Source organism: Poromitra crassiceps (assembly GCF_964638095.1).
Source record: "Poromitra crassiceps genome assembly, chromosome: 27".
NCBI classification, from domain to species: Eukaryota; Metazoa; Chordata; class Actinopteri; order Beryciformes; family Melamphaidae; genus Poromitra; species Poromitra crassiceps.
The window spans coordinates 15,363,584-15,385,628 of record NC_139650.1 but is presented as its reverse complement, the minus strand read 5'-3'; the positions used below and the strand labels follow the sequence as shown (position 1 = coordinate 15,385,628).

Genomic DNA, 22,045 nt, shown 5'->3' with positions numbered 1-22,045 from the left:
GAGATACAGGGTCCCAAAAGCACACACAAATCGCTTGAAGGACAGTTTCTTCCCGCAGGCCACGAGACTCCTTAACATACACAAATAGTGTAGTAGCTGTACTGTACCGTACTGTAGCTGCTACCATTATGTATGTCTAATGTTTAACTGTATGTTTAATAAGGAATATGCTATTTGCACCTGTATGTCAAATATGCCGAATTTAAAATGTTTAAGCACGTCTAAAGTATGCACATGACATGTGCACCTATGTGCAGTGAATATGCCACTGTCTCTGACTTGACACTGTCTTATCACTCTACTGCCTTATTGCTTGTTGTGTCTCTTGTTGTTTTTGCACTCATATGCCCTGTTACATTTGTACTATGTTGTAAACGGAGTCCACAGCACAATAATTTCACATGTGATACTTGTACCACGGAGTGACAATAAAAATCTTGAATCTTGAATACTCTATCTCCATACTCTATCCGCTAACCTTTCTGCAAAGTTTTGTGGTGTTAGGTTAAGCGCCTTTTTCTGATTCGCTAGAGCCATTGCCACGCCCCCTTTTGGCTAGTGAGTGTGTAAAGTTAGTGTTCAGCGAGACCACAGTTCCCAGTAGTGCCCTACTCTCATCCATACTGTGAATGATTGGGATAGAAATGGTAAATGGTAAATGGACTGCATTTATATAGCGCTTTTATCCAAAGCGCTTTACAATGTGCCTACATTCACCCATTCACACACAGAGGGCGGCCAGCTGCCATGCAGGGTGCTGGCACAGCCATTGGGAGCAATTTGGGGTTCAGTGTCTTGCCCAAGGACACTTCGACATGCGGACTGGAGGAGCCGGGGATCGAACCACCGACCTTCTGGTTGGTGGACGACGCGCTCTACCTCCTGAGCCACAGCTGCCCCGGACAGAGTGAGGAGTACGTGCTAACCCGGCACACATACATTACACAAACACACACACGCACACTCACACACGCACGCACGCACGCACACACTGTGCCGTCAGATTTTGGCAGCATGGTGACAGCAGTGTGGAAGAGGCATTGCACAATGTCAAAATACATTGGTCATCATGAGAAATCAAATCATCGCTTCCAGTCAGTGATCATCATAAAACAACCAAGCACCAGAATGAAAGAGGAAAAGAAATGTAACTTCTGCATTCTTCCTATAACGCATGATCTGATTTTACCAACTTAACTTTAACCAAGTTGTTCCTGGACCAACATTTCTTCCTAGTATGGGCCGGGAAAACCACGCCCACAAACTCATTTGATTGGTCGCCGCAATTGCTTCTTCCTGAAAACGTGCGGCAAGTAATTTTTTAGGGCTAAGAACTAGTATAGGGCTGTCAGCGTTAACGCGTATTGATATTTACAGGACAGCCCATATTTCTTTCTTTTTTTTTATATAAATTTTTTCCCGATTTTTTTATCCCATTTTATCCCCCATTAGTGCTCGCTTGATTTCTCTGTCCTGGTTGCTACTCCATCCTCTGCCGATCTGGGGAGAGCCGAGACTGGCTCTATGCTTCCTCCGAGACATGGGCAGTCAGCCAGCCGCTTCTTTTCACCTGACAGAGGAAGCTTCACCGGTAGGACATAGCACGTGGGAGGTTCACGCTATTCCAACCAGTTCCCCTCCCTCCGAACAGGCGCCCTTAACGACCAGAGGAGGAACCACATTAGCAACCAGGGTATAGCATGTTTTTGTGAAGGGGGTTCCTATATGAAGGAAACCCCCGGGAGGCACGGGGAGAACATGCAAACTCCACACAGAAAGGCCCTTCTGACGAACCCACCCGGGCGGTGGGCACTCGAGGACATGCGGACGGACACGCATTCCTTCAGCGTTCACATCGTCCCAGGTGGGAATCGAACCCCGACCTTCGAGCTGTGAGGCGATAGTGATTACCACTGCGCCACCGTACCTCCCAGGACAGCCCATATTTCTAATCAATAGAGTGATTATAGGACAGGCCATATTCTAATCAATAGAGTAATTATAGGACAGCCCATATTCTAATCAATAGAGTGATTATAGATGTTTGCCCATATGCTTAGTATACATATTTACATATTGCCATGTGCCCATGAGCAACGGAGTTGCTATGTACAGTCAGTGTGAGAAAAATTTAGATTCCCAGCAAAAGGAGTTATTGACTGGCACAGGACATTTCTCACAGATTCCCTAGACCAGGCCAGAGTATGATTTTTTTTTTTTTTTGGGTGGGGGACAAAGATCTACGACTGGCCCGGGAGAAGCTTTTTTATTTCATTTTTCCTTGTTTGTTACATTACAGTGTTTGATTTTCATCATAATCTGGTTTTCCATAATAATAATAACAAGTTCAGTGTTTATGCCTGTGTTGCTGTCTGTTGTAGTGTAAAATGACTAAAGGGAGGTGGTTACATGAAAGTGAGTGAGAAAAGGAGAAGATACTGAATAATGACGTCACAACAGTATAATCCTAATGTTAATTTAAAATTAAATATTCTTCTAAATATGGATAAAAGTCCAAAAAACATCAAAATTCCATTCCTTACAGCACCCCCTATTTAATAATAGTTCCAGCACGGCTGCAAAAATGTGGTGGCGGGTTGTGTCAAGTTTAGCCTACATAGGCTCGGGGAACGGTCCGGCCCCCGGCCCCTTAGGTTTCTGACAATGTGGCCCCCTGAACAATTGAGTTGAATAGCCCTGCTCTAGACCAATACCATATGGGCGTACCTTGAAATGTGGGCGTACCCTGAAATGGTCACGTGACTTCCATTTTTCAATTTTCCATTTTGTATTTTTAACTTTGAATTGTACTTTTCAATGTTAATTTTGCATGTTTCCAATCCAAAATGAATAATGATAAAAAAGGGAATGGCCAAAATGAAAAATGGGGTCAGACTTTGATTGTTTTTGCGTCTTTCGATTCTGTTTGAAAATTTATTTTCAGCTTCATTTTCAGACTGTTTTTCAATTCTGAGTTTTGACCATTTTTCATGTCTCAATTAGAAATGAAAAATGAATTATACTTTAGTCCCCTGATCGGTCTTGACTCCATTGCACCCAGTCTTGGACTTGATGTGCACTCTTTCACGTACACTTCTGTTCAAACTTATTATCTCAGATAGGGAGTGTTTGTGACAGGCAGCTTGGGTGCGGTGCATGTGCGTGACATAGCGAGTGTACGTTGCATGTCTTATGATGAAAACATCTAGTGGGTCTAGGGTCATCAAGTCTTAACAGGAAGTGAGTGTGATGAAGCATGGGGAGTGAAAGGAGAAGCTGGGAGCTGCAGGCAGAAGTGTGGCGGCCTGAGTCAGACAGATCCAGCCCATAGACGTTATTTAAGCCTCATCTAGTCAGCTGATCATGTCAAGACTACTTACCGCCACTCTTCCTCTCTGTGCCTTCAATGCTCAAGCGCAAACAGGCGAGTACATTTTGACAATAACTTCTGATGAAAACACTAATACATTACATTACATACAGTACTGTTCACTTTTTTAATTACTACTACTACATTGTTTTTAAATAATTGCTTTTAGATTTGTTTTTAAATAATGACTGTTACATAGTTTTTAAATAACTATATGGTATAGATGGGCCATGCACCATTGTATTTAAGCAAGCAGTATTCTACCTACCATTCTACCTGTATGCAGAATATGTACTGTATAGCCAGACTATTCATTTTTCATCATCATTGTAAAGCAACAGAACATCAAAGAGAATATGAATGTGATGTGTGTAGTTCTTCAGAGATCTAGCCTCTTCATTTTGCTCTCAAAGTGCACCAGATTGATTCATTTTTACTTTAAAATCTACAAACTTTTCTCCCGGGAGGGGGGGGGGCCAAGCCGGGGGTCTCAACAATCATGGCAACTGATTGTTGAGAAATGTTTGCTGTGTTTGGTGATTGATGATGTTACGGTAGTCATTTTAATTTTATGATAACTACAAATTCCATATTTCATGTTTAACTTATGACACTTCTCAAATTGATTGAACTTGACACTTTACTTCATATTGCATGTTGATATCTCCTAATTAATGTCAGAGTGCTGTGCCTTTGAAGATTTGCATGAAAGACTTGCTGTGCTGTGTTCTATTTTAAAGAGTGAATATTAGTATTTATATATACTCATATATTTATGAGTTGTGTTGTAGGCTATGGTTTTCATTGATAACTGAGCATTTTATCATTCATGTTGATAGTTCAGTTACAGTAGAACAGTTCAGTGCACTTTAACTTATGGTTCAACTTGAACTTTGATACTTTGCCACTAGAGTGCGCTGTGCCTTTGAAGTTGGGCAACAAAGGTTGTGTTAGTTAGGTTATTGAACTATTGATTTTTAAGGCACACTATTATGGCACAGAAAATAAAACTATACAATTGTATTATTTGTTTGTGATATATATATATATATATATATATATATATATATACATATATTATATACATATTATGTATATAATAGCTATGTGGGAAATCACTACAGCATTTCTTTGCAAGCTATGCATTTATTCATTGAGCCACATCTGACAGCACGCCTCAAGTTAGAACACGCCTGGAGGGGGGCTTTAGGCCTGGAGGGGGGCTTTAGGTAAGAATTTGTCTGTAGGACTTTGACTTGTAATGGTGTATCTTTACATTGTTGTATTGCTACTTTTACTTACGTGTCACCTGAGAAATCTTGTGGCAGGACAATACCTTTTTCAAGTATCTTTCAAGTATTTTTTAATCTTAATCAAAGTCTCCACCCTCGAATGTCTACTACTTGAAAAAGGTCTTGTGTGGGTATCCCTTCTTCATCGAAGTATGTTTACTTACATAAAAGAGTAGATTCTTCCAGCGCAGTGTGAAAAGCTGACAGTCAGTTTGTTGTTTGTGTGTTGCCTCCTATAGCTCAGAGGTTAGTCTCCAGCCATGGGTGACTGGTCGTACCTATCAGGTCTCCTGGATAAGGTCCAGGCTCACTCCACCGTGGTGGGGAAGATCTGGATGAGCGTGCTCTTCCTCTTCCGGATCTTTGTGCTTGGCGCGGCGGCCGATAACGTGTGGGGAGATGAGACCTCCGACTTCGACTGCAACAACAGGGAGCCGGGCTGCAGGCACGCCTGCTACGACGGGAAGTTCCCCATCTCCTATGTCCGCTACTGGGTCCTCCAGATCATCTTCGTGTCTACACCCACCCTGTTCTACCTGGGCCATGCCGTCCACGTCATACACAGAGAGAAGAGGATGAGGGAGCAGCTGCAGAGCCAAACCACAGGTAGTGATAGATAGATAGATAGATAGATAGATTGATAGATAGATTGATAGATAGATAGATAGATAGATAGATTGATAGATAGATAGATAGATAGATAGATTGATAGATTGATAGATAGATTGATAGATAGATGACTGTAAATTCATTTTGTTTAGGTCAGTAGGCTACAAGCAGACAAAACAATGTATAAAATAAGTATAGATCACAGCAATAAAAGATCACATTAAAATACATATGTACATAATTCTAAAAGTTATTCTGTTCCTGTGTGCACCTGCTGGCCTGCATGGGGGGTGGGGGACTTAGCACAACAGGGCCAGGTTTCCCTGGCGGGATGGGGGGGGGGGGGGTGTATATTTGTTAAGGAGCCTGATTGCAGAGGGCATGAAGTTGGCCCTACTCCCCTGTTTGTTTTGAATATATCTCCTAGCAGAGGGCAGGATCTGAAAGCAGGTGCTGAGCTTATGAGTTGAGTTCATATGTGTGTGCGTGCGTGTGTGTACACATTTTTGCTCATCATGGTAACAGGGGTAGCATTGACTACAGTCATATAAAGTTATCATTTGTGCTAGCCAGCTATGGAAAGCAAGTAGTCTTTTGAAAGGATTTGGACTGTCCTTAAGCATGTTTAGTGCTTCCTGGGAGGTCCATGGTTTGAGAATAGATATATCACACATTATTTTGGGGGCAATTAAATGAGGATGGTCAGGTTGGTGTTCTGACACCACAAATCTCTTCACATTTGTAAAAGAAGCTTCTTATATATATATACTATCAAGTAGCACCATTTGGAAATAATAAAGTACATACCGTATATAAAAATTGTACTTAAATATGTAGGCTACTTGAACAATTGTACTGAGTTACTTTCCACCACTGCCTGCAGGAACAGTATACCTGAAGAAACCCAAGTACACGGACGACAGGGGGAAGGTGAAGATCAAAGGCCTCCTCCTCCGCAGCTACATCACCCAGCTGGTCTTCAAGATCCTCCTGGAGGTGGCCTTCAGTGTTGGCCAGTTCTACATCTTCGGCTCGCTCTTCATGGTTAGTACAGCACATTTCTTCACATCTGGAAAGAAGCACCAACATTTGACTGAGTGTGCCATTTTTATGCCTCCGCCGGCGAAGCCAGGCCGAAGGCATTATGGATCCGGGTTGTCCGTCCGTACGGCCGGCCGGCCGTCCGTACGGATGTCCGTCCGTACGGATGTCCGTCCGTACGGATGTTTGTTAACGCCATATCTGAGGAACGCCTTGACGGAATTTAATCAGATTCGCCTTAAACATTCACTTAGGCTCAAGGATGATCTGATTAGATTTTGGTGGTCAAAGGTCAAAGGTCAAGGTCACTGTGACCTCTCAAACGCCATTTTCAAGCTTGTTAACGCGATATCTGAGGAACGCCTGGACGGAATTTCATCAGATTCGCCTTAAACATTCACTTAGGCTCAAGGATGATCTGATTAGATTTTGGTGGTCAAAGGTCAAGGTCACTGTGACCTCTCGAACGCCATTTTCAAGCTTGTTAACGCGATATCTGAGGAACGCCTGGACGGAATTTCATCAGATTCACCTTAAACATTCACTTAGGCTCAAGGATGATCTGATTAGATTTTGGTGGTCAAAGGTCAAAGGTCAAGGTCACTGTGACCTCTCGAACACCATTTTCAAGCTTGTTAACGCGATATCTGAGGAACGCCTGGACGGAATTTCATCAGATTCGCCTTAAACATTCACTTAGGCTCAAGGATGATCTGATTAGATTTTGGTGGTCAAAGGTCAAGGTCACTGTGACCTCTCCAACGCCATTTTCAAGCTTGTTAACGCGATATCTGAGGAACGCCTGGACGGAATTTCATCACATTCACCTTAAACATTCAATTAGGCTCAAGGATGATCTGATTAGATTTTGGTGGTCAAAGGTCAAGGTCACTGTGACCTCTCAAACGCCATTTTCAAGCTTGTTAACGCGATATCTGAGGAACGCCTGGACGGAATTTCATCAGATTCGCCTTAAACATTCACTTAGGCTCAAGGATGAACTGATTCCATTTTGGTTATCAAAGGTCAAAGGTCAAGGTCACAGTGACCTAACAAATGCCATTTTCAAGCTCGGTAACGCCATATCTCAGTAACACCTTGACTAAATTTCTTCACATTTGGCTCAAATATCCAATTCTGCAAAGAAACGCCTTGATGCAATTTCTTCCAATTTGGCTCCAACATCCACTTGGACTCAAGAATGAACTAATGGCGGAGGCATAAGTCCGCGTTGCGGTCGTTCTAGTTAAAGATGGAGTCCATTTCAGCCTTTTTCTTTCTGTCTGTCTTTCTTTCTTTTACCATACCATTCACTGTCAGTTTTTTTTAATGATTCTGGTGTCAGATGATATGTTTTTGGATATGGAAAATTCAAATGTGTACATCAAAAATTATTTTTTATAGCTCCTTCTGCCATTTTTATTTGAAATATGCATAAACACATAAACTTAGCCTCTACAGATTATGAATCTGGCTTCTCTGTAGTCATAAATGTATGGTTTGATAGCAAGATCATTCATATTGGACAATTCTACACAGTTGCTCCCAAAATAGTAGGCTATTTCCGGGCTGGAAATGGCAGCCATCTTGGAAAAGTAGTAGCCATCTTGATGTGCCTGGTTCAGTTCCCTAACAATCATCAATAAAAACAGGATAACAAAAATCATCTGAAGCAAAATCTGCAGAATCAAATGCCGGGACATTCCATCACTCTTCAAATCACGTGCAATACTGAAAGCAAACGACCCCACTCCACAGGACAACAAGGACAAACAAAACATTCATCCCATCTATTGGACTAATTAAGAGACTGATGCCCCCCCCCCTCATATATTGAGTTATGCCGCAAGGAGTATTTGTGAAAATCGTGGTACAGCTTTCCACTTGTGAACCATTTTCCTATAAAAATGCATTTACTCTTCTCTCCACTTAGGAGGGCATCTTCCACTGTACTCTGAGCCCGCCCTGTGCCCGCAACATCGGCGCCGAGTGCTACATCTCCCGTCCCACCGAGAAGAACATCTTCATCATCTTTATGCTGGTGGTGGCCGGTGTCTCGGTGCTCCTCAACATCATAGAGATCATCTACCTCCTGTGTGCAAGGTACAGGGATGTAAATAACTCTCTTTTTGGCTAATGTATCTTTTTTCCACATGGATTTGGGTGACTTGTTTGAATCATTAAGATCCAAAGATTTTGTATTATTATTATTTATTTTATTTGTTTATTTGGGGGGGGGGGGGCGTATGGGTTATGGAGAAATCTCATTAAAGCCCCCCTCCAGTGTATTTAAAGCAGGACTAAACCCCCCAGATTTCTGGCAAAACGGTATTCTACTTGATTTGAAAATTCTGCAGGCAAGATGTAGTATGGGGGACTATAGTCCCCAGTACCCTGGCAGAATTCCTAGCCTATAAAGTTTATAGTATAAACTAACCAATAACTTGGCCAATAAGTATGTAACATACAAAATAAAACAAACAGTAATGTCTTCATTTGATGTAGAATGCAGAGGACATGTAACTGGTTTGTTAAACTCGCATTCCAGGAATATTGTATTTACCGCACTGCTGCACGTTAACATAGTTGGCTCGTGCCTCAGAGAGCCTCGTTGTCCTAGAACCCACTCGCTTAGCACCAGAACACACTCGATTTGGGGGCGAAAGCACGCCAGGATTGGCCAACGCCAGTGCCAGTGCCCAGAACTGTCAAATCAAATCATCGACAGAGACGCTATGGCCCGCCTCCCAGTATTTTCAGTGTATCAGAGATAGATAGATAGATAGATAGATAGATAGAGAATGTTATAAATATAGCCACGTTATAAACAACAAACTAACGCTGGTGGTCTGTATGGAAAAAATGTTGCTCGAAATGGTAAAAAATTATATCAATTTGGTCATTCAGTGGCGTTTTACTGCCATGTAAGTAACATAACTAACTAGCTGCTAACATTAGCCACAGTAGGCGATTACCCATGATGCATTGCGCTGTTAAAGGGCTCGCGCTAAAAATTGGTCTATTGGAGTGAATGGAGATGTTGCAACTCTCCTATTATGGCTCTGGCGTGAACTACAGTAATGATCACATGAAGAAAACATTTTTCACATGAGTGGGAAAGGGAGAGTACGCTGTGATGTCAGGTTGTACCATTTTGGAGCGCAAAAGAAAAGCAGGTTTGAACCCATAGAGGGCACTTATGCTGTTGAAAATGATAAAGATAGAATATTCTAAATTTTGGTCTCAAATGTGGAAATTTTGTCCAGAATTCTTCTCACACCACCCCATATTTTTATATTGGTTAAAAGCTGAAAAGAAGTGTTTTGGGGTTTAGTCCTGCTTTACTATGCAACAATGATGATATCAAACTCATGAAAGTCATCCTCATTAGATATAGATTATCTCGCTGAACACTGGTTCGCGTTTGATTAAGCTTGCGTTGCCCACAGACCTTATTTGAAGCATCGCGCCAAAAACCCATTCAAAAATCCCATAGGCAGAAACAGTGAAGAACCCGGAAGTCCGGGACTTCCGCGTTCCGACTACAAAAATACGTCATCCCTGCGGCTCTCTATTGAATGCATCAGCTAAGCAGTCAGCTGATGTGGGCTGGGTTTGAGATCAGCTCCTAATCAGCTGTGGGCTGGGTTTAAGCTGGGCTTGACATCCGTGGCCTGCCTGAACTACCGCGATATGTGCTCGCACCAAAGCCGAATAAATTGTGAGCACTGTAATTACCCCTCACGCTATGGAGTTGCTTAAGGCAGACACTATGGATGTCCATATACTGTATATAACAGTATATATATACTGTATATAGACTACTTGAGGGGAGAAAATAAATGGCAGATAATGTGTGATAGTTTGCCAGTAGATGGCAGCCTGAGCTGGTGTACACTGACAAATACCAATGTTTTGTTTATAAAGGTATCTGACAATAAATAGATATGTTATATTTCAGCAGTTCAATCCTTGTGTTTTGTTTTTACTAGTGCTATACAGTTTTCAAATAAACTGTTTTGGTGGATTTTTGGAGACTAAACATTTTTGGTTTGCTGAGGCGCTGTCCATGGTGTTGAAAGGTGCAGCTACTAAGTGGGTGCTGAATCCTGGTCAAAATCCTTATACATGTAGAAATAGTTCCACTTGGTCAAACCAAACGATTCAGCTATATTTAGAACATTTTACTCGGACTTAAACAATAATGTCAAACGTTGAAACCATGGGTTTGCATGCCTGCAGGTGTAAAGAGGCCAAGAAGCGACGCGCTCCAGAGCGTTTTGTCTCTTCACAGCAGCATCAGTCGGACCTGGCGTGGAGCGGTCACCACGGAGCACCTCCTCCTCTGCAGAGTGGAGCGGACATCTGCAGCCCTGACAGCTGCATCGACCTCGTCAATAAAGAGAAGCACACATGACAACGCTTTGCATTTTGTCTCTATACTATAGTGTATTCTTGTCATTATTTTATATTGTATTAAACGTAAATTTTCATTTGTGGTAATTGTATATGCGAGTAGCAGGCATTCCTTCCTTTTTTGTTTTGTGTCTATTCCAAGATCTTTGTTCCAGTTGTTGGATTAAAATTCATAAGTTTTACCCTAGCTCCTCAGATATATGTTTAAAATGTGGCACTCAGAGTGACTCCCTCATACATGCCTTTTGGTATTGTAAGAAAGTTAGAAAGATCTGGGATAACATTGAAAGTTGGATGACAAAAACTTGCAAAAATCACCCACATTTCACTCAGCATTTATGAATTGTTATAAAGTAAATTTGTATTTAATTTAATTTGTTTTATTTTCTGTCCTGTATTTTATTCTAAGTTGTTTTGTTGTGGTTGTGAGTGCGTGTGCGTATGTGTGTGTTTAGAGCAAATTTGTCAAACTCAAGGCCCGGGGGCCAAATACAGCCCGGGACCTCATTTTATGTGGCCCACGAGAACTAGCAAAGAAGACAATTTGTGCAATACAATTCTAATTAGTTTTAATAGTTGTAGGCTTTGCACATGCTGTTTGTTTGTATATTATTTGTTACATGTTTTTATACCAATTTTTAAAACACAAAACACAATTTTTAAAACACACACAAAAGCCAAATTGATACTGCTTTTACTCTGTAAAGCACTTTGAATTACCTTGTATGAAATGTGCTATAGACGGTTTTAACTTGACAACAAAAACATTCTAAATTGAACCCCCGCTCACTTCCTGTTGCAGTGTTTGCTATGGACATAAAAGAAAAAAAAACGGGATTCCCTCAATCCTGTACCCAATCTCAGACTGTATTCTCTAAATCGCACACCAGCTATTTCTGTCTGTGTTTGTTTGTTGCTCCGTGAGGTTAGAGCGCCCCATGCATGCAGCAGGCTGTTTCGCCAGCCGGGGTCTGGCAGGAGGGACTGGGAGGAGGCGCAGGCAGCCTGCACTGCACTGAGAGGAAAACTTTTGCACAACTTTTAACAAGAATCACGAAAAGCCCCAAAACGCAAATTAAAAACAGATTTCATTGCGCGGTTTATCTCTAGTTAGACGAGGGAATTACGTGGAGAAATCTCGCATTGTGTTACCCCAGAGCGAGAGGTTTGTCCTATTGTGGGTGTGCTGCTGTTAACGAGCCCATGTCACTTTGCTCTCGTAACGTAGTTTGAGTAGTTTCCATAGAGATACATGCAGAAAAATAATTAAATTTCTAGTTCGCCACTGAATTACCAAATTGATATAACTTTCAACCATTTTGAGCAAAGCTCTTTCCAAACAGGCCACCAGCGTTGGCTAGTTGTTGATATTTATAAAGATATGGCCCCTCTCAAATAAATTATTTTTGAGGCAGTAGGCAAACTGTAATGGCGTCGATTTCCGAAAAAGAATCTTGACTTCAACACAGCCAAAGAGTCCAGTATAGACAAGAGCATATGTCATTTCTTGGTTTTTTCCATAGGTATTTTCAAATCACTGTTCTAATACATATCTAGGGGGTAAGTCCTCCTTTAACTTACCAATGAATGACATTCACTTGATGAGAAAACCCATCCTCCCGAAAAGCAACAAGCAAGCCCTCCGAAATGGCGAAAATATTATATTTTTGCAGCTTGACAGCTCCAGAAATCCTTTGAAAACTGCGCGCGTCCATTTCCTAGTACTTCATCACAACCGAACCACATCATAAACTCCTCCCTCCTTGTGCTTCGTCTCGTCTCCTGGTTGGTTTGTATTTGCGAATGCCTGATACATATCCCACCCACAACTCAACTAATTGTGATTGGCTAATCCCACAACTCAATGGAATGCTGATTGGTTAAAACACCTGTCATCAAAATTGTCATCCCCATTTCATGACTCGAGTCGGGTCTTCGCGAAGGGTTCCTGGCTTGCTGTCAATCAACCATTTGCCGGTGGAGGCTGGTCCTATTTTAAACCCATATTTGCTGAAACAAAGTGAGTCCAAGATCATAACAATTTCGGGACATTATTAGGCTACGCTACTGTTATTTCAGTGAATAAAAACTAAAATAACAAATACAAATAATTTATTATTATTATTCTTGGGCCTTCAGTGAATATCCAGCCAGCCAGGGCTGCTGTGTGAGAAGATGAGGAGGATGCAGGTGGAGCCAGCACTTACTTCTTGGATCAGGGACTACCTTACCTGTAGACCGCAGTATGTGCGCCTTCAAAACTGTGTCTCTGAGAAAATAATGAGCAGCACGGGGGCTCCACAAGTAACTGTTTTTTCCCCTTTCTTTTTTACTCTTTATAAATCTGATTTCCGTTACAAATCAGACAGCTGTTTTCTCCACAAATTCTCAGATGACTCGGCAGTTGTTGGATGTATTGAGGGGGGGCGGGAGGGGGAGTACAATTGATGACTTTGTGGTCTGGTGCAAAGAAAACCACCTACAGCTCAACACCTCAAAGACCAAAGAGATGGTGGTGGACTGTGGGCGAAAGAGGCCCAAACCAGTACCTGTGAACATCCAGGGGACAGAGGTGGAGCTTGTCTCCAACTACAAGTATCTTGACTTGGAGTCCAGCTGGACAACAAGCTGGGCTGGTCTGCCCACATGGAGGTGCTGTATAAGAAAGGTCAAAGCCGACTGTATTTTTTAAGAAGGCTGAGATCTTTTAACATCTGCAGGCCCCTACTGTGTTCTTGTCACCTGTGGTTCTCCCTTGTATTCTGGCCGCCTCTGCTTCCCCCCCCCCCTCTAATCAACAGATGAGTGGCACCTGGAGGCGACCTGGAGAGGGGAATAATTGGCTGCAGCCGGGTGGATCATGGCAGATTGACACACACAGAGCTGAGGAGCAAGCGGACGCACACGGGACCACATGAGAGGCAGATGGACCTCGGAGCAGCAGAGACAGGATCACCGCTCTCAAAGCCGTCAGAAAAGAGATGGTTGTATCCTATGATCCTGATCTTACGTGAGTAATCCGTTAGCCTGGCCAGCTGACTGACTCACCTGCTCTTTCCTCTCCAGCCTGCGCTGCCGAGCCGTCCTCACGGAGCCCTGTGGTCCCGATCCTCCCGACGCTGCTATTGCCGCCCTATCGACGTCAGCACCCCCTTTCCAGACGCCGCTTCACCCCACGCCATCGCCCCTTCTCTCTGGACGCCATCCCACTCCTCCAGATGGCACTCCAACATCACCATACGCACGGCGCAGGACGCACAGTGCAGGACGCACGGCGCAGGACGCACAGCCGAGGGGCTGCCCAAGTGCCCGCCACAGGCGGGAAACACTTCCAAGCCCCCATGGGTGGAAAGTGTTGAGCCACGCCCCCTCCAGGTACGGATAGAGATACAAAAAAGTGGTTAAACAGATACAGATAATGGTTTATCGCTCATCCCTACAATCTAAAAGTGATCAGGTCACTGATAATGTCATGCAGTTCTAAATGTTTTGTCATGGTGGCCAGGTCACTATCATCGATGATGTCAAAAATCACTGATGATGTCACAGACCGTGATGACGTCATAAATCGCAGATCATGTCATACAGTTCTAGATGGCTCGGCCTGGTGGCCAGGTCACTACTATTGTGATGTCATATATCACTGATGATGATGTCATAATGTGGGGGCGTATAAGTATGGGGGAGAGACTGTGTTAGTGAGCGAGTAGAGCGGCATGGCAGCCAGTGAACTGTACTCCAAGTATGCCCGTGTATGGCTCCCAGATGCAGCTGAGGTGTGGAAGTCAGCAGAACTTACCAAGGACTTCACTCCTGGGGACCAAGTGCTGTCTCTGCAGCTGGAGGATGGCACGGACGTGGAACACAAAGTTGACCCCCTAACCACCGGTCTGCCACCACTAAGAAATCCCAACATCTTGGTGGGGGAAAATGACCTCACCGCTCTCAGCTACCTGCACGAGCCGGCTATCCTACACAACCTCAAAGTGCGCTTTATCGACTCCAAGTTAATTTACACATACTGTGGCATTGTCCTGGTTGCCATCAATCCTTATGAGAGCCTGCCTATCTATGAAGCCGGCATCATGACCACCTATAGTGGCCAGAACATGGGGGACATGGACCCCCATATATTTGCTCTAGCAGAGGACGCGTTCAAACAGATGGCCAGAGATGAGAGAAACCAGTCCATAATAGTGAGTGGCGAGTCAGGAGCCGGCAAAACGATGTCTGCCAAGTACACTATGCGTTACTTTACTACAGTCAGCGGCTCATCTGGGGAGACAAATGTGGAGCAGAGGGTGCTGGCCTCCAGCCCCATCATGGAGGCTCTGGGGAATGCCAAGACGACAAGGAATGACAACAGCAGCCGCTTTGGGAAGTACGTCGAGATTGGTTTTGACAAGAAGCATCATATAATCGGAGCTAACATGAGAACCTACCTACTGGAAAAATCTAGACTCGTGTTTCAGGCTCATGGAGAAAGGAACTATCATATATTCTATCAGTTATGTGCCTCTTCACATTTACCAGAGTTCAAAGCCTTCAAGTTAGGTTGTGCCAATGACTTCCACTGCACTAACCAGGGTCAGAGCCCCATCATCGATGGAGTGGAAGATGCCAAAGAGATGTGTGACACCAGGGGTGCTTTCTCATTATTAGGAATCAGTGAAAGAGATCAAATGGCGCTTTTCCAAATTCTGTCAGCTATTCTTCATCTTAGCAATGTGGAGGTGAAAGAAGCTGAACCAGAAGAATCCACAGAGATATTAAGCAGCATCTTGCCAGACAACAGCCACCTGATGGTGTTCTGTGAGTTGATGGGGGTGCCATATGAGGAAATGGCCCACTGGTTATGCCACAGGAAGCTGAAGACAGCCACAGAGACATATATTAAGTCTGTCTCCAAAGTGAACGCTGTCAATGGACGAGATGCTCTAGCCAAGCACATCTATGCCAAGGTCTTCAGTTGGACTGTTGGTTGCATTAACAAGGCCCTGAAATCTGCAGCTAAGCAGCACTCCTTCATCGGTGTGCTTGATATTTACGGCTTTGAAACATTTGATGTCAACAGTTTTGAGCAGTTTTGCATCAATTACGCTAATGAGAAGCTCCAGCAGCAGTTCAACTTGCATGTGTTCAAACTGGAGCAAGAGGAGTACATGAGAGAGCAGATCCCTTGGACACTGATCGACTTCTACGACAACCAGCCATGCATCAATCTGATTGAGGCCAAGTTGGGCATCCTGGACCTTCTGGATGAGGAGTGCAAAATGCCCAAAGGCTCCGATGACACATGGACCCAGAAACTGTATAACACGCTCCTGAAGCAGAACACTCACTTTGATAAACCCAGGTTGTCCAACAGAGCTTTCATCATCCATCACTTTGCAGACACGGTGGAGTACCAATGTCAGGGTTTCCTGGAGAAGAATAAGGACACAGTCAACAAGGAGCAGATAGATGTACTGAAAATAAGCAAGCTTGACTTGCTGCTGAAGCTATTCAAGGAGGATGAGAAGGCCATAAGCTCTACTAGCAGTCACTCCATCAAGGCGAGGCCTGGTCAGGCTCAGAGGGATAACAAAAAGACTGTAGGACTGCAGTTTCGACAATCTCTCCATCTGCTGATGGACACTCTCAATGCTACAACTCCTCACTACGTACGCTGCATCAAGCCAAACGACCTGAAAACTCCGTTCAGCATGGACCCTTTGAGGACAATGCAGCAGCTACGGGCCTGTGGCATCCTCGAAACCATCCGGATCTCAGCCGCAGGCTTCCCCTCTAGATGGACCTATCAAGAATGTTTTAGTCGTTACCGGGTCCTGATGAAGCAAAAGGATGTGCTTCCTGACAGAAAACAGACCTGCAAAAAAGTCTTGGAAAAACTGATCAAGGACCAGGAAAAGTATCAGTTTGGCAAAAACAAGATCTTCTTCAGGGCTGGACAGGTGGCATACCTGGAGAAGCTGCGCTCTGACAAGCTGCGTTTAGCTTGTGTTTGCATCCAAAAGATGATCCGCTGCTGGCTCACCCGCAAGAAATACCTAAAGATGCGGGAATCGGCCATCACCATACAGAGATATGTGCGGGGTCACCAGGCCCGCTGCCTTGCTCATTTTCTGTGGCGGACCAAGGCAGCAGTGGTCATCCAGCGGTGGGTGAGAGGCTGGTTGATGAGAAGGCATTGGAAAGTGGATGTGCGCTTGGTGGAGCACTCCAAGAAACTCAACGTTGGTATGGAGAACAAGATCTTGCAGTTGCAGCACAAAATCAAGCAGCATAAGGAAAACGGAGAGCTCAGTGAGAGTAGTGTTGTGGAGAAGACCCAAGCAGTGGAGAGGGAGAGACTGGGCAGAGAGATGGAAAATGTGCGCGGATCAGAGCGAGAGGCCAAAGCAGAGAGGGTCCCCTCGCTGCTGGAGCAGCTCTCTGTCCTGCGCCAGGAGCTTGAGAGCACCCACAGGGAGAAACAGGGCCTAGAGGAGCAGGCTAGGGCGTACCAGGAGCAGACACAACAGGTGGTAGCAGAGCTAAATGTGAAGTTGAACAGTGAGAAGGATGGTCTGAACAGACTGGTCCAACAGTTAACAGAGTTCAAAACCAATGTAGAGAACAGCAAACAGCTGGAGAAAGACTTGACTGAATGTTCCCGCTACCAAAGTCTGTTAAGTGAATACCTGCATATAGAGGAGCGCCAATCGCAGCAAGAGGCCAAAGCAGAGAGGGTCCCCTCACTGCTGGAGCAGCTCTCCTTCCTGCACCAGGAGCTGGAGAGCACCCACAGGGAGAAACAGGACCTAGAGGAGCAGGCTAGGGCCTACCAGGAGCAGACACAACAGGTGGTAGCAGAGCTAAATGTGAAGTTGAACAGTGAGAAGGATGATCTGAACAAACTGGTCCAACAGTTAACAGAGTCCAAAACCAATGTAGAGAACACCAAACAGCTGGAGAAAGACTTGACTGAATGTTCCCGCTACAAAAGTCTGCTGAGTGAATACCTGCATCTGGAGCAACACGGATCAGAGCAAGAGGCCAACACAGAGAGGGTCCCCTTGCTGCTGGAGCAGCTCTCCTTCCTGCGCCAGGAGCTGGAGAGCACCCACAGGGAGAAACAGGGCCTAGAGGAGCAGGCTAGGACCTACCAGGAGCAGACACAACAGGTGGTAGCAGAGCTAAATGTGAAGTTGAACAGTGAGAAGGATGATCTGAACAGACTGGTCCAACAGTTAACAGAGTCCAAAACCAATGTAGAGAACACCAAACAGTTGGAGAAAGACTTGACTGATCATTCCCGCTACCAAAGTCTGCTGAGTGAATACCTGCATCTGGAGGAGCACCATGGAGACCTGAAGGAGGATATGAATAACAGCATGAATTCAAACAAAGCTGGTCACAAGAGAAAGGACTCCAACTACAACAGCAATACGTCTGAGTGCTCAGGCTATGCTGAGGGAGAGGACAGCTCTATTCAAACAGAGGATGTGACTGAGTCCATAGTGGGCATGCCAGTCCTTCTGAAGCTCCAGAGGAGAGTGAAGGAACTGGAGCAGGAGAAAAAGTCTCTACAGCGCCAGCTGGACAAGAGAGAAGAAGCCCAACAAGAAAAAAACAAAGACGTAGAGGAGCAGAGAACTGTTGGCAGAGCAGAACTGGACCTGGAAACAATGAGGCGCCGGGAACTTGAGTCTGAGAACAAGAAGTTGAAGGTGGACCTGAATGAACTGCGGAAATCTGTGACCAATGAGAGTGGTGATTTTGCGCACCCGTGCCACGACTCTCTGCCCTACAACATACTGCTGGAACAGCTCAACTCCTCCAACGAGGAGTTGGAGATGCGCAAAGAGGAGGTGCTGCTCCTCCGATCACATATGGTCCGCCAAGAGGCTCTTAAACATAAGGATTTTGCATTGGGAGAAGGTCTGAAATTAGATCTTAGTGAAATTCCTGCATTTCAAGAGGTTGACAGATCCACCGAGATCCATACATTGAATGAAGACGGGGAACTGTGGCTGGCTTACAAAGGGCTGAAAGACACCAACCGGATTCTGGAGTGCCAGATGCAGGAGCAGAAGCGGAGCCATTGTGACGAGTGTGAGGAGCTGCATGAGGAGGTGCGCAGGGTGCGGGCAGAGACACAGCAGCAGCAGCAGCTCCTGGCCCAGAGCCTCCTCCTGCCACAAGAGGCCCGCATTGACACGAGCCTGCAGCACGAGATCATACGGCTCACCAATGAGAACCTGGACCTCATGGAACAGCAAGGGAAGCAGGACAAAACCCTACGGAAGTTGAAAAAACAGCTCAAACTTCATGTAAAAATTGAAGAATTTGAACCAAGTGCTCAGCAGCAGAGTCAGGCTTCCTCAATGATCTCTTCCACCTGTCCGGTGAACAACACCCACACCCACCATGAGAAGGAGTTCCAGGGCATGTTGGAGTACAGGCAGGGTGATGAGAGCCGCCTGGTGAAGAACGTGGTCATAGATCTGAAGCCCTGCGTGGCAGTCCGCTTCATTCCCGGGCTGCCGGCCTACATCATCTTCATGTGCCTCCGCTATGCTGACTATGTTGACGATGAGCAGAGAGTCAGCACACTGCTCAACACCACCATCAGCAGCATCAAAGGGGTCATCAAGAGAAGAGGAGATGACTTTGAAATGGTGTCTTTCTGGCTGGCCAATACGTGCCGGTTTCTGCACTGTCTGAAGCAGTACGGTGGGGAGGAAATCTTCGTAAGGCACAACACTCCTAAGCAGAATGAGCACTGCCTCTCCAACTTTGAACTGTCGGAGTACCAGCAGTTGTTTGGTGACCTGTCCATCCAAATCTACCGCCAGCTCATCAAATGCATGGAAGAGATCCTACAACCTCTGATTGTGGCCAGCATGCTGGAGCCTCAGGCGCTGCAGGGCGTTCTAGGGTCCAAACCAATAGGCACGAGGAAGAGAAGCTCCAGCTTCCCAGACAAGGAGGTTGTTACTGTGGAAACACTCCTCGAAAAACTCGGCTTCTTCCATACCATCATGAGCCGGCATGGCATGGACCCAGACCTCATCAAGCAAGTAGTCAGGCAGCAGTTTTACCTCATCTGTGCCATCACTTTGAACCACCTACTGCTGCGGAAAGACATGTGCTCCTGGAGTAAAGGCCTGCAGATCACATACAATGTGTGGCAGCTGAAGGATTGGCTGGCGGAGAGAGAGCTGTCAGACTGCGGTGCCAAAGAGACTCTGGAGCCCCTCGTCCAGGCGGCTCAGCTCCTGCAGGTCAAGAAGAAGAAGACTGAGGCGGACGCCCAAGCTATCTGCACCATGTGCAGTGCTCTGACCACTGCACAGATTGTTAAAGTGTTGACCTTGTACACCCCAGTGATTGAATTTGAAGAGCGAGTGTCAACCACTTTCATCACAACCATTCAAGCTCCTTTGAAAGACAGGGTTGACTCACCCAAGTTGATGATGGATGCCAAGCAGATCTTCTCCATCACACTCCCGTTCACACCTTCCCCTGTGGCCCTAGACAGCATCCAGATCCCTGCCAGCCTTAAACTGAGCTTTCTTACACGAATATGAACCAGTGGCCTCCAACAATCACACCTCACTCTCTGAAACCTCAAGTTCAATCTGACCAATTTGAACAATTAGTACACTGCCAAGTCCATCCAAGGGCCAAGCCCTCTATGAATCCAGGTGAGTCCATATTTTCAACCCCTCTATACATTAACTCATTCCCCGCCATTGCCGTCTACTGATGTCTTTTAACAGCCAACGCTTCCCCGCCATCGACGTCTCTGGACGGCAATAAGTGTTTTCAGCGTCATGTGATAGACGGCTCTCACTCACCTTGTGAAACATTACAGCACTTCTAAAGGTGTACAAGATCGACCACGATTGTCTAACAAAACCAGGAAGCAGAAAAAAGCAACAATCTCCCATCAGAAAAGGTCCATAGCACAGCTCCATGGCATGGCTCAAACGCTGGTCCAGCAGCTTTTATCCATACAGGTTCGGACTCCATTACAGCGGGGGGATGGGGGGCAGCCTGTCTCTCAAACGTGAAGGATTTTGTTTTCACCACACACCACGCAACCTGCACGCAACACGTCCACAAGTTACTTGTCCTCAGGAATTAGTAATCCAGTTCCTAAAGTCTTGACACTGTGTAAATTTCAGCTGGTAGATGTGCTCATGTCCATACACAGACAACCAGTCGCCCCCCGTGCAAAACGAACGCGCAAGCCGGCTCGCCTCTCTCAATAGGGGGTGAATCTCTTTCTCACACCGGTGACTGAAAGCTGTGCCCATGGGAGTGTTTGACCGAAAGTGGAATCTAAATCATTATGGGGTTCATAGTTGAGTGTAACATTGGCCAGTATCCACCATCAAAGACATTTATTCGTTCAGGAGCTGTGAAGATGACTTCATTTACAAAAATACCTTTTCCTTCGCTTTCTGCTCACAGAGTGGTGTTTTTGGTGAAAACGACCTACATTCAGGTGTCGATAACTAAAGAACAGATGAAGGTAGAATCAAACTTGTTTTCCCTATGAAAGTATAGAGGCTCTCTTCTTTCTTTTGGGATATTCAGTCTTTACGTAGTCATAGAAGAAAATATTCAGTGGGTCTTGGAAAATCACTGAAAATGCTCACAAACCCTGGCGGTGGCTGGTGAAACTCTGGTGGGGAATGAGTTAAAGGGAAGTCCATCTTCACAGTCTCTTGTGCATCTTACATTCAGTTTAACTCCTCTATGCACCACAGGTAAGATCATATTACAGTTTTATATAAAATAGGTGGGCGAGAACCTCAAGCTTCAGCTCTGCTACGTTCGGCGTCCTGTGTGAACAAGGGCTAAGGGGGGGAAGGCAACAAAGATACATGCTGATTAGGCTGAGAATCAACTCTGGGGGGACACACCAGAGATTTTTAATATTAGAGATACACCACTGCAGGCTCCGCCAATAATAAGAAATGGAACCCTGCCGGTCTCCTATATGGTCACATGGTCACCGCTCCCCCTTTTTTCCATCAGGAAGCTCACAAAATTCCAGGTTGATAGGACTCTGATCAAATTGTTTTATAGTGCCTTTATTGAATATGGTATTTCCTTTTCTATTATCTGTTGGTATGGCAACCTTTGCAGCAAAGATAAGAACTCCCTCGATAAGATTGTGAAAGTGGCTTGTAAGATAGCCGGAGTACAATTTAGTCGTTTGCATCACATTTTTATCACATCTGCTTCCATCTGGTCTTTGCCTAAGTGTCCCCTTGGCCACAAAAACAGGTACAAAAACTCCTTTGTCCCTGTCTCCATT

The 22,045-nt window shown here is 45.0% G+C and overlaps 1 protein-coding gene and 1 pseudogene across 2 annotated transcripts; both read left to right on the top strand.

Annotated features, from left to right (window-relative positions):
• Positions 1–4,905: 4,905 nt before the first annotated feature.
• LOC310799229 (gap junction Cx32.2 protein-like) lies at positions 4,906–11,075 on the top strand. Its single transcript, XM_083661803.1, has 4 exons — positions 4,906–5,268; positions 6,155–6,315; positions 8,246–8,415; positions 10,555–11,075. Exons 1-4 carry the CDS (start codon positions 4,923–4,925, stop codon positions 10,727–10,729), a joined length of 852 nt encoding a protein of 283 aa, XP_083517929.1. The 5' UTR covers positions 4,906–4,922; the 3' UTR covers positions 10,730–11,075.
• Positions 11,076–14,444: 3,369 nt separating this feature from the next.
• Positions 14,445–20,303, top strand: LOC310799064 (unconventional myosin-Va pseudogene; annotated as a pseudogene). Its single transcript has 2 exons — positions 14,445–17,326; positions 17,948–20,303. The product of its transcript is annotated as an unconventional myosin-Va pseudogene (transcript).
• The last annotated feature ends 1,742 nt before the right edge of the window (positions 20,304–22,045 follow it).

Bases quoted from the DNA above. Each gene is read 5' to 3' on its own strand.
- LOC310799229 (XM_083661803.1), top strand. From the start codon at position 4,923: ATGGGTGACTGGTCGTACCTATCAGGTCTCCTGGATAAGGTCCAGGCT. The intron at 5,269-6,154 runs GTAGTGATAGAT...CACTGCCTGCAG, and splicing joins GCTGCAGAGCCAAACCACAG to GAACAGTATACCTGAAGAAA. The intron at 6,316-8,245 runs GTTAGTACAGCA...CTCTCCACTTAG, and splicing joins TCTTCGGCTCGCTCTTCATG to GAGGGCATCTTCCACTGTAC.